The sequence below is a fragment of the Zingiber officinale genome, chromosome 7B (assembly GCF_018446385.1).
Source record: "Zingiber officinale cultivar Zhangliang chromosome 7B, Zo_v1.1, whole genome shotgun sequence".
In the NCBI taxonomy this organism is placed as follows: domain Eukaryota; kingdom Viridiplantae; phylum Streptophyta; class Magnoliopsida; order Zingiberales; family Zingiberaceae; genus Zingiber; species Zingiber officinale.
In genome coordinates this window covers 80,030,543-80,043,220 of record NC_055999.1, presented here as the reverse complement: position 1 = coordinate 80,043,220, position 12,678 = coordinate 80,030,543, and the positions used below count along the sequence as shown (strand labels likewise).

The window sequence follows — 12,678 nt, the reverse complement described above, 5'->3', positions numbered from 1 at the left end:
AGGCAATTGGAATTAAGCCAGAAGGGTTGGACATCTAGATATACCTGCATAATGTCTGTCAATTGGTTGGCAATACCCAATGAGAGTGTGTAAATTAGTTGTTTGTACCACATTTATCAAAATGGATATCAACTAATCAAGTTCCAGCTTAGAGTAGTTCATTCTACACATGCCAATTGAGACATCTACATGATTGAGCATCTAATTTGATAGACCTGGATCAACTAAACAAACCATATATTTTTGGAAAAAGATACTCTAAATTATTCAGCTTAATAATAAGTAATATTGAAATAGCATTTATTTATAGATCTTCATAATCTATTTACTAATGAAACTAAATTTGAAAACTAAAAATGTGAAAATAACATACATATGTGACCATTTATATTTTGCACAAAACTGTAAATAAATAAATATTAAGATTACAGTTAGTAGGTTTTGGAAAAAAAAAAAGGTCTACTGTTTAAATCTGTTTTTTTTTTTTAATCTTTAAGTCTGTTTAATTCAATGGAAAGTCAAATAGTGCAGAGACAAGATAACAAAATTACACATGGATCTCCATCAATAATATATATTTAACGTTTTATTGGTCTGTCTCACTATGTGTAGGATCATGGAGAGGTTCTTTCAAATCTTCCGGAGGCTATCTTCATCAAAGGTCGTCGTTTACCATAACCAGCGCACGTCTTCGTAGATTTCAGACACGATCATATAATATTTTCCTTTTTACTTTTCTTGTTAAGGTGTTCGGTTGATAATTTCGTCGCCTGTGAGAGTTGAGTCCAATCTTGTATGGTTTTAGTCGTCTAGATTTAAATTGGTTCCACTTGTGATTTGTCCTAACTGGGCCGTTTAGATATATAGACCAGAACAAGGGATTTTTATATGAAATATATTTTCTGTAATCTTCTTTAGTGCTTTTTTTTTTTGGTGCAGAGTTTTCAATTTTCCTTGTAGATTTTTCTAAAGGGATACTGTTTAGTAACTTTTTAATTTAATTTATAGTTATAGTACCTAATAGATTTATTATTTTTAAAAATATATGATAAATTTGGCTGAAGCTGTCGACTTGTGATTTTATAGTTGGTTCATTTGGCTCGAACAAGTTAAACTTACGGTAAATTAGAGAAAAATTCCCAATCATAATGTTAACTTTGCATGCAATTCCCATGTCCAAAAAACTTTGTTTCCACTCCCTGCATGCAAAGTATTACTTGTTTCAACTCCCTCATGTAAATATTGATACCTAAATTGCCCCTCAGATTTTTTAGTACAAAAATTTCAAAATTGAGTACAAAAAGTCCAAAAATGAGTATAATTCTTCTTAAAGTCAGTACTTTATATTAAAAATCGAGTATATTTTCTATCAAAATTGTTCCTCTTATTTTTTAGGGTTTAGGGTTTAGGGTTTAGGGTTAGGGTTTAGGGTTTAGGATTTAGGGTTTAGGGTTTAGGTTTAGGGTTTAGGGTTTAGGGTTTAGAATCCTACTCAATTTGATAAAAAATATATTAGATTCTAAGTTAATATACTCAATTTAAGAGGATTTATACTGATTTTTAGATTTTTTGTACTTAAAAATATCATGGGCAATTTGGTAAAGATGCTTAATTGGGGAGTGAAAACAAAGATTTTAATGGGTGGGGACTACATGCAAAGATTTGTTTGTCAAAATATCAGTGTGGTCGGTCGAGCTAAATTGATATTTTCGAACGGGCACGTCGCGTGTCAAGTGGTTACGGGTGGGTGATGAATGGGTGAAAAAGGAAAAAACAGGGAGTGTGCGATTACGTGGAACCACGGATCTGGTTGATTTCCTTGGAAGAATCAAGATGCCCCCACCGTCGCCGCCGCCTGCAACCCGATTCCCAATCTCCGCCTCCGCCTCTGCTTCTTCCGCTGCCGATCGCTTCCTCTCCGCCTTCACCACTCCCATGGAAGACGTGCCTCGCCGTTCCGCCCAATCTACATCGCCCTCTTCCTCTTCCCCTAACCACCTACTGTCATCCGACCCATCCGCCGCCGCCACCTCTTCAGCCCTAACAACCACCAACCCGACCGTCACAGACTCCGCAATCTCCACCCGCCCCCGAAAGGCCCGAAGGGTTTCCTCCGACGACGCTTCCAGGAAAACACCCTCTTCCGCTCCCCGCCTCCCCATCCGCGTCATCCCCCGTCCGCTCTCCGCCGACGGCGAAATCGACGTTGCCTTCCGCCACCTACGCGCAGCTGACCACCACCTCGCCCCCGTCATCGACTCGCATGAGCCTCCCTCCCTCCAGTGTCTCCATCCGCCCTTCCACGCCCTCACACGCAGCATCCTCTACCAGCAGCTCGCCTTCAAGGCCGGATCGTCCGTGTATACCCGCTTTCTGTCCCTTTGTGGCGGTGAGGAAAGCGTTGTCCCTGAGGCTGTCCTCGCCCTCACCCCGCATCAACTGCGCCAGATCGGTGTCTCCGCCCGCAAGGCCTCCTACCTCCACGACCTCGCGCGAAAGTACCACAGTGGCATCCTTTCCGACGCTGCCATTGTATCCATGGATGACAAGTCTCTCTTCACCATGCTCACCATGGTCAAGGGCATTGGCGCCTGGTCCGTTCACATGTTCATGATCTTCTCACTCCACCGGCCGGATGTCCTTCCTGTCGGAGACCTTGGTGTTCGAAAGGGAGTGCAGATGCTTTATGGTCTCGAGGAGGTTCCACGCCCTTCGCAAATGGAGCAGCTTTGTGAGCACTGGAGACCGTATCGCTCTGTTGGGTCTTGGTACATGTGGCGCCTTGTGGAGGCGAAGGGCACACCCACTCTGGCTTCATCAAGTGCTGAAGGTGGAACACTTGATATGGCTGACATGGGAGGTGGAACGATGCAGCAACCACAGCTAATTGATCCAGTTCAGATGCTTCCTGGTCTTGGATGAAAACTGTACGCTGTCTTCTAATATTTTTGATTTTTCCCTGAATCTAGCTTATTAGAACAGTCATTTATCCTTTCTTATGTTCAGAAGCTGAGCTGCCGTCTGTACTGAAATTCCCAACTTTCTTATTGTGTAATTTACATTATGCCTATTTTATGTTTGCTCATTGACTCATCAATCTCCACCACCTTGGTGTTGGATTTATTATACCCTTTCATATTTATGTTAATATGTTTATGCAACTTTACATTTGTACTTTATGTCCACACTTGAACCCTAGCGAAAATTGGTGATAAAATAATATTGGTTAAATAAGAGACAATTGCTTGTTATCATTGTTTTGCATCTACCTTTCAATGATGTCATGTTAATCTTGTGCTAAATCAGAAATAAGGAATCAAGAAGTTTAAATTTCCTCAACATATACCACAAACAACTGAATCTCAGTAAAAATGAACTTATCGAGGTGTTGCATTGTTAGTTTTTGTAGATTTTATGTTTCCTTAGTGCTTTTCAGTATATTTGCTACATTGATTTGTATCAACAAGGTGATCTTGTGAAGATATCATTACTAGTATAAAGATCGAATAGATAAATAGATAAAAATTTCAGGAGTTTTTTGTAATTGCTATGTGACCCTTAGTTGAGAGGTATAAATTAATATTTCATTTTATATACAAGAAGAGATTCTAGCCTATGTATGTAACCTCTAGGTCTAAATAATCAATCGAAGATGTAACGTACCATTTCTAACAATACCACTAGTTAACTAATTGAAAATATAGCCTAATTTTGACGATTCCCCTCAAGGTACAAAATATATATTATCTATCCTATGTTTTGCATATAATAAAAACATCACAAATAAAAATAAAGTGAAAATGCACTAAATTAAGATGCCAAATTTGAATCACTAGTGCAATGGTTGAGAAATTTGATGACATATTGTTCTAAATTGATCTTTAGAAGAGTTAACAATTAACTGAATTTGATGGTGAATGTTAAAAGAACCTTTGTTGGGTTGATATGATATTCAAATCTTCAAATATATAAAGCTTCTTTATTATAATATTCTTAATATTTTCTCAAACCGAAGGTGTCATAGTTTGTGAGGTTTGTGAAAGTGGATTTATGAAAGGTTATTGAGCGAAAGAGGATTAAGGCTTTGATATTTACTCTTGAGACAGCAAATCAATACCAAAAGAAACTAAGATAGTCTAATATTACTTCGAGAGACGAGGATAAATTATTAGAGATATGATAGGGTAAAGTTATGTCATCTATAGTTATTAAAGGCACTTGCTTGGCTGTGCCTAGGTGCAAGGCACAACAAGGCGAGCCTCTTGCGCCTGGTCACCTTAAGCGAGTATTATGTGAGTGGCTACAGATGCATTTTTTCTCGCCTTATTGAAGCGAGACGTATAGATGCAAATGAGGCTTAAAAAAAGACTTTTTAAAGTCTGGTCCATATCTTTAATTACCCTTTAATTAATTACGTAAGAATGCTTGCGACACTTATTTCTCTGCTTGTGAATGAAACTAGAGCATTTCTGGACATGTAAGTATAAATATTTAAGAAAATATTAAATTAATTTATTATAAAAAGAATAAAATTAAAATATTTTTTGTTTTGTGTGAAGCTTCATTCCAAAAGAAGAAACATGCTGAGCAAAAAAAACTAAATGATTTAGTTTTTATTAAATATAATAGGTTTTGAGATGCTGATATAATATGTGTGACACTATCGATCCTATTTCTTTGGATGAGATAGACGATAGCAATGAATGATTGATGATGGGATTGAATGATAACACTGATGAAGAAAATGATTTGGTATTTGTCAATTTGAAGTGAAGTTGCACGAGCTTTTAGAGTTGATGAAGATGCCTATAGTTTTAGATATTGAGTTTCATCTTTTTCAAAAGAAGTAAGAGTAACTACATCAAAAGGAACTAAGAGTAGATCTTCTACAAGTCAACTTATTATGAAGAGGAGGAAGAAATCGGTCTTGAGGAAATTGATGATATGATTGAAGAAGATGATGAAGATTTTGATGATTTAGATATTTAAAGTTTTTTTTAAAATTTAAATTATGTGTATAATTTATTTATTTGCTAATGAATTTTATATTTACATTATTGTTTAATATTTTATGTACTATAATTCGAGAGACACGTTTAAGATGGTACTGACATGTACATGGTCAATAAATGCCCCTGTTAGACGATGTGAATCTATAACAAATATACATATCAAACAAGGAAGACCAAAAAAGACTTGACTAGCAACAATAAAACAAGATAAAGTTTATTTAAATATAGATGATGGTGATATAGGAGGGGGATAGAGACCAATGGCATAGAAGGATCTATATAGTTGATCTCACCTAGTCGGATGAAGCTTGGTTGTTGTTGTTGTATTTTATATACTATAATTTTGTTAGTGAAATATTTTGGAAGAAATTATATGTTTGAATTGTAAAAATTTATACCTAGAGCGCCTTACTTCGGTAAGACATGCGTCTTAGGCCTCATAACACATATGCGCTTTTGACATCTCATGCCTTAAATAACTATGATGCCATCTATTCAAGAGAAAGAGGATGCAATACTTACAACATCTACTCTGAGATTATAATTGCAATATCTGCTTTGAGGGGGAAAAAAATTGGATACAAAAATGAAAGACAAAAATTATGGCAACATTTAAAATTTGATAGTACTTTGGACAAATAGATGAGAGAAAGAGATAGATACTTTGCTAGGAGGGAGAGACTTTGCCGTGAAAAGTGGTAGTTCAAAGCGACATGTTTGGGTTGGTTTAACAACTAAACCTTGGGTACTGGTGGTTGGATCTTAAATTGTTGGAGGATCAATGAAGGAGCAGTAGGGAATATGAGGTAGAAGATAAGAATGGCATAGAGGTGAGGGGCCTTGTTGGGATTGTTAGAGGTATTAGATTGATAGGAGTATTAATGTGTAGTGGGTTGAATCTTGTATTGGTATTTTAAGTTGGGATTTATCATGTCTATATATACCCGAGAAATAATTATCTCAATAATGATAAGCAATACAATGTTTTGTTTTCCCTAATTCTACATACATTAAATCACCTATTCTAAGAAGTTAGGGTTTTCTAAATATAGGTAATCCCCTTGGGTGAGGTCCACTCTTCAATCCTCTCTCTATCTCTTGACCCTTTCCTCATCTTCTTCGCCTCTCTTTGCCTTGTTCTATTACTCAGTTTTCTTCCTTTTTCTTGCAAGTAGAGAGGTGAGGAAGGGGATTCATAGCAAACATGAATTATTGTACAATGTAACAGCTGAATGCCTTCACCCTCTATGAAGGCATTAGAGCCACCTTTGGCTTCACTGAGTGAAGGCCCTTGGTTTTTTCTTCAAGCCTTGTTGGCTAAGCCTGTTCACTGTTGTAGTTGATCCTGTTTGGCCTCTTTGGCAGCACTTGAATCAGCAACTGGATTTCACTGATTCAAGGGCTGGATCAAACCACATAGGTGATGCCTGGATCACTTTTTGAACAATTTTGGTCATCTACTCTCTTAAGCATTATGGGTCTTCTTTGTTGGTTCCAAAATGTAAGTTACTAAATCTACTCCAAAAGTGGATGAGGACATCCTTGCGAACAATTTCAAAAGTATTAACAAAGCAGCATTGACCATGGGTCTATTGATTTCTTCTAAGGAATAATATTAGATGACATTGATATTAACGACGATAACAATCAATTCCCTAAATATCCCCCTCGTTTATAGGTTGTATTAAAAAAAAAACGTGTATGCTTTGTTTATTATGGAGAGGAACTTTTGTTAAGTCTTGTGATTGTTGTAGGCCCTTTGGTTTTATTTATTTTTATTTGTTATGACTGTGGTACAACTTCATGCTTTATGGATCATAGCATTAAACAACTTTGGGATACGTACAATAAGTTAATAGTTAATATAACAAAGATGAAATGCTAAGATATATGAGACTCATAGAAAAGTTAATTTAAAACAACCTACTACCCAAGAGCAATTAGGTGCAACACTAATAGATAATAAGAAAAGAGAGAATATTTAGACAAAATGGACATGTTTAAATATGAAAATTTTTTAGTTAGCTAAGTGAATCAACCAGGTTGGTTTTCCTATTAATGCAGGGAACAATTGAGGAAAGAAAGAGCATAGGGAAAAGAATCCAGGAGAGAGAAATGATTCCCTAGTTTGTCTTTTCTTGGGAGGAAAAAAAGAAGGTAAGTTTCCATTCTAAGCCTTGTTTATGTTGTTGTTGGTTCACAAGGCTTGCTCGGAGTAGCACTACATTTGCAAAACTTCTACGAGATAGGGTTACATTAGGGGAACCTGTGAGGCATATGCGAGCTGGAGGTTGTCTGTGAGATCGTCCGTGAGCTTGGGTTTCATTAGAGGCTTCCTCAATGCTTCTTTTGTGAGGTCTTCCACGATGTCTTCCCTCATTTCTTCTTCATCTGTCATTGATTCCTCCTACGGATCAGTGCTGACCAACATCATCTTAGAATGCTATCTGTACCAACAGCGCATATTGTTTCAGTTGGAGACTGAAATATGAAATTTCAGACCTTGACTACATAAAGTTTAATGCAAAATAAGATTCATATAGCAAACCCCAAATAGTCGAGACTAATGACAATGACGATATGTATCTAGTAGTAGTTGAATGAATAAGTACATAGAGTTGTGGGGTCAAAGCTCCATATCTCTAACTTCCTGGGTCAATACACCTATCAAGCTAATACATATCAAATGTTGGTGGTTTATTTATCTGAATATGCGGGACAATAAGGCCATATCTACAAATGTTGATGCTTGACTAGACTTGACAGGAATCGGCTTCTTATTACTTGGATCCACTTTGAGTTTTATTTGCATAACATTGATTTAGTTTTTTTTTTCTAGAGCATTTTAGCCTATGTAAATAACACTAGCTGACCTGAGGCTAATTATGTTATAGCAGCAACACCTTTTGACTATGTTCAGCACAATCTTTCTCTTCTAGAGTTCTAACCAATTACTTGACCATTTGTAGAAATTTTGTTGTAGTCATAAAATGGTTATTTGCATTACCATGCAACATTTACCTAATTCAACCCACTCTGCTATCACTCTTGAAATTAAGACACATAATCTGGGGACGGATTGTGAGAGGCGCCTGGGTGACTCAACTTTTGCTACAATTGAAATTAAGACACATAAATGAGGTAACATTGTCTGCTACCTATGGACCAGGTTCTGCTGCATGTACCTGCAGTGATACTCTGACTAGATTTCATGTATCGGTTCTTGGACCCACAATCCTATGCCAATGACAGAGCTTCACCCTTCTATGTACCAATTGTAGGTTGATGACATTTCAAAGGTTGTTAAATTGCCACATTTTGAAGTAAGATTACAGGCAAGGAAACAATTTGAGCAATTGCAAGATTGAAGTCGCAAAACCGAAATCCTAGGATTCAACCACATTTTTTGAATTTAGCTTCTGCAGGTTCCAATGTCAGAAATTTATAGGTTAACATTGGACCATTTTATGATCCCATGGCACTTAGTTTTGGTTTTGGAGAAGAGGCAATGAATTAATTAATTGATTACGTGGAAACAGTTAACTAAGTTGATCTGATTCACTAATGTTTTTGTTTGTTCTTCCATTGTTTTATTTCTTTCCAAAACAAGCCTAATTCATCCTCATGAAAAATATTTTAGTGAGCATTATAAGATAAATTACCTGTTAAATATCATCACATTGCTTGTTTCAGCTTTCTGGATGTTAATCAGTTGCTAAAATTCGAAGAGGTTGATAAAAAGTTTCATTTATGTGTTCATTCAACTATTAATTTTAGTTCTACTAGTTTGCTTGATGATCTTTGTTATCATTTTTGCTGAATATTTCTTAAACTCTAATGAAATCCACAAGATGTGACTTGGACAACCGTTTAGATTTCTATCACATAACTTGCATTTATTTGAGACGTTTTGACATATTGACTATAAGCAAAAAAATTCCATCTGGGTAAACATTTTTTCTTTAATTGATCCGATCCACACTAGTCGCATGCATCTGTCTTCCAAGAGAAGAATCACAAGAATCTTGCACTAACTCGATATGATCCATATTACTTGCTTGCATGCGTCTTCAAAGAGAAGAATCTCTTTCCTGGTGACTCTACTGAACATCTCTAGTAAGAGAGACAAGTGTTGTTTTCTGTTTTGAGAATTAGCTTCTCTCGGCAATAATGATGCTTGGAGTTGGCCAAGGTTATGCCACCATCATTGAGTTTAACCTCACTGGAGTTGTGCATTAAGGCAGGATATCTGTAGATTTAGATGAGTACATTAATATTTATTTCGAGCTTAATAAATTTGAATAATTCAGTGTTCCTATCATATAGGTACACTGGCCGAGTTTAGTGGTTGAGATCTGTTTCAGAACTGGTAGGTTCCTAGCTTTTGTGTCAGCTTTGAAGTGATGTTCGAGTGGAACTATCATGTTGCCTCTGGCACCGATGTTATGCATGCACTATGAAGATATCCAGGGGTTGGTTCTTTTAGATTATCATATGTTTATTTGAAAACATGAGATTCAATAGATAGTTGACGGTCCATATCGATGCTAAGTATGGCTGCTTAACTATCCAAATGAATAGTAATCACCTGTAAGCAATTTGGTTTGTAATGTGAACTGTGACTTTGACTTTGACTTGGGCAATTGAAAAACAAACATAGGCAAAGAATATAGCTGCATTTTGACTTTTCAATTTAGTCACTTTTGATAGTGTTTTATCTCCTTTCTGTGACTGATCAACAAAACAGAGTTGAAGGATGTTACTGGGTGTACAATTGGGATAAGCATTACCCAATTGGTACAACTGAAATTGTATATACGACTTTGGCTGTACTGAACAATACTGATTGAAACTTTGAAATAATGGTTTAAACTAATTGCATTTATCATGTGGCATTTCTGTAACTAGTTGCAGAATGAGGAAGCAGTATCACATAGTCGATAAGCCGGTCTTCCTGTGAATCAGACATGTAGCTATTGTTAAACTAAAGAGTATGACTCACTTTAGTGGACATGTAAAACAAATGAGCAAAGTTTCCAGGTGATCCTTGTCAATGGCTGAAGAGACGGTGAGCGTGCATGATTAGGAGGATGGTAACCTTCCAGGTACTCTCTCTCATTCATCCTCGTGTCCTTTTTAAAATGCATTTATATATTCAAGTTCAAAATAACTAAATGATTATGTAAAAGATTTGTTCAAAGCATTTCTCAAATGACCTATAATGCCAAAAGTATTATATGGACTTGTATATCCAAATTTCAACTAGAACAGTTGTTAACAAAAAGATTTTCCTGTTACTAAAAGGAAAAAATGGGGGAGAAAATGTGTGCAATATGTATCATACTGATTGATTTCCATTACTAAATATCTTAATCAGCATTGGAGATTAAGCAAATCAATCAACATGGATGCTACCTAAAACTGAACTCTGCATCCAAAAAACCAGTGAAATGTTCACTTTGCCAACATGTTAAACAAAATATGACAATCATCATGCACTTGAGCTACAGGAGTTCAGTTCTAGTGCAGCTCTGAATTGTATTCATCCGACAAGCATGTTGCTGGGATTAAGTAAGTTCCAGGTTGATGCAAACAAAGTGAGAATTGCTTGGGTGGGGGTGTGATGCAGTGAGAATATAGTCAGATGAGCTCAAAATGAGACATTTTTAGAAGTTGACTTCTGATTGTGTGTAAGTTCTTCAGATTTATCCTGTGCAAGGAGGAAGACCGGCTATCTTCAGAATTAATGGTCTTGCAGCGACCTCCACTGTATTACAGAAGGTAGCAATGAACTAGGCACAATACCAGTTTCATCAAAACTGTCCCAGTTTTATCGTAAACAAATTTCTCAAATACAAATCGTCGGCAACGCTTACATTATCGTAAGTGGATGCTAGAACGAGGATCTATGAAAGTTGGAGCTATAATTATGCGTAGAATTATGACATTGGACAATTTAACCAAAATCTATGCAGTTTCGAATTGTCTAGTCTCCATTAAGGCTATCGGGACCACCTTTGTTTTTTTTTGAAAGAAGCGATTATCGAGGATATATATACTATGTTGATACAATGCTAACATGAGGATTTGCAAAAGTTTGAGCTATATTTATAAACTAAATGTGAATTTGAGAAGAGTTATGTACATTTAAAAATTAACTTTCAGAATATTCAATTAATTTTATTTTTTTTATTGGTATCGAATATTCAGTTTACATTAATTAATTTTGGATGATCAGATTTAGTTTTATATAAAATTTTCATTGGTTATTAAAATAAATTGAAAAGTGTTTATAATTTGTGGTCAATTAATTTAATATTCTTAGATACCTCTTTATTAAAAAAAATATCTATTAATTTATTAAGACTGACGTTCAATTTTTAAATATCTAAAACATTACAAAAGATACTCCGCCGCGGGCTAATCTCACCCTTTCACATGTGCAGGAGATGCTGTCCTACGAATTAGTCAAATTGACTACCTAGGTAATTAATTCAATGGACAAAGAGTTAAGGGTATCGTAGCAAAGATACCTTTTGATAATAAATATATAAAAAAGCACCCATTTAATATTCTAACAAAAAAAAAAAAAAAAAAAAAGTGAAGGCCTACCTTTTATTTTTGTGTTGTTACTCCCACTCTAGATCCATTTACTCCCTTTTCGCATACAAACTTTCAATCACTTCACAGTGACATCTTTCATTTAGTTAAACCATTTGACATTGTGTAGTTAGAGTAAATATCACTCGTCCAATCGATTAATGTCAAAGATGACTTATTTGATTATATAAAAAAAATTTATTGGTTATTAGGATAAATTTAAAAGTGTAAAAAATTACTTTTTAATTTTAGTTGAAACATATGTTCCTTTACCTTGATCAAGATCCTTAATCTTTTATCCCGAGATACGGTGCAACGATAAAGTGCTGGGTGGATATTGAAAACACTACGGTTCGATTCTCGGTCGAAACAGATTAATTTAAAAATTATGAGAAGTAACATAAAATATGATTATTCAGGTGGGGTTGAGTAGCCTCCACCTGACAGAGCGACCGTATTTACGACTCACAGTTCTAATACTTAGGTGGAGCATAGCGGCCTACAACTATTGGTCAAATGTAAAGATTAGCTGTTAGTGGTCTTCAATATAAATATTTTTTAATTTAATTTTTAATTTATGATAGATGGAAAATTTACGTAAGATTGAATCAATCATTTGAAAATTAATCAATCTGAAAATCTGAATTATTTATAAAAAAAATCCTTAATTGCCTTTACAATTCTGAGCATCAAAATCTTAAATTCACTGAACGATTATTATTGGATTTCATCTGTTTATTGCCAACAAACAGGAAAATTCATTGAGCGGAGAATTATTGTGGATGGGACCGCTTCTCATGACTCATCTACAGCGAGAGGGTTCTGATGATATCTAATGGTTAGTACATAAAATATTATCATCATGAGATCTAGGGTTCGAATCTCGATAAAGTCGAGATAAATATCTTCCTTATGTGTTAGTCACTATTCCAAAGGCTAGTAACCACCCGTGATTTACCTCATCCGTGTTGGCCTTGGGACGAGTTGGCGAGGACGCTGGGGGCGAACGTATTCGTCTTTTGCCACCATCTATAGTGAGAGGAGGTCCTCTCGGTACGGTGGTATA

At 35.7% G+C, this 12,678-nt stretch overlaps 1 protein-coding gene across 7 annotated transcripts; it reads left to right on the top strand.

Moving 5' to 3' along the window:
• The first annotated feature begins 1,730 nt into the window (after positions 1-1,730).
• Positions 1,731-10,947, top strand: LOC122006106 (DNA-3-methyladenine glycosylase 1-like). 7 transcript variants are annotated; one of them, XR_006118630.1, is made up of 4 exons: positions 1,731-2,927; positions 7,077-7,169; positions 9,921-10,117; positions 10,390-10,945. XR_006118630.1 is itself a non-coding variant. In XM_042561459.1 (2 exons), the coding sequence occupies exon 1, from the start codon at positions 1,834-1,836 to the stop codon at positions 2,920-2,922; it is 1,089 nt and encodes a 362-aa protein (XP_042417393.1). In that variant the 5' UTR covers positions 1,731-1,833; the 3' UTR covers positions 2,923-2,927; positions 9,921-10,947. The 7 variants fall into 7 exon arrangements, 3 of the variants coding, with proteins under 3 accessions (XP_042417393.1, XP_042417391.1, XP_042417392.1); XR_006118632.1 differs by having other exon boundaries at positions 10,716-10,944; XR_006118629.1 differs by having other exon boundaries at positions 9,921-10,947.
• The last annotated feature ends 1,731 nt before the right edge of the window (positions 10,948-12,678 follow it).

Excerpts from the sequence above, each read along its gene's own strand:
- LOC122006106 (XM_042561459.1), top strand. The coding sequence starts at position 1,834 with ATGCCCCCACCGTCGCCGCCGCCTGCAACCCGATTCCCAATCTCCGCC.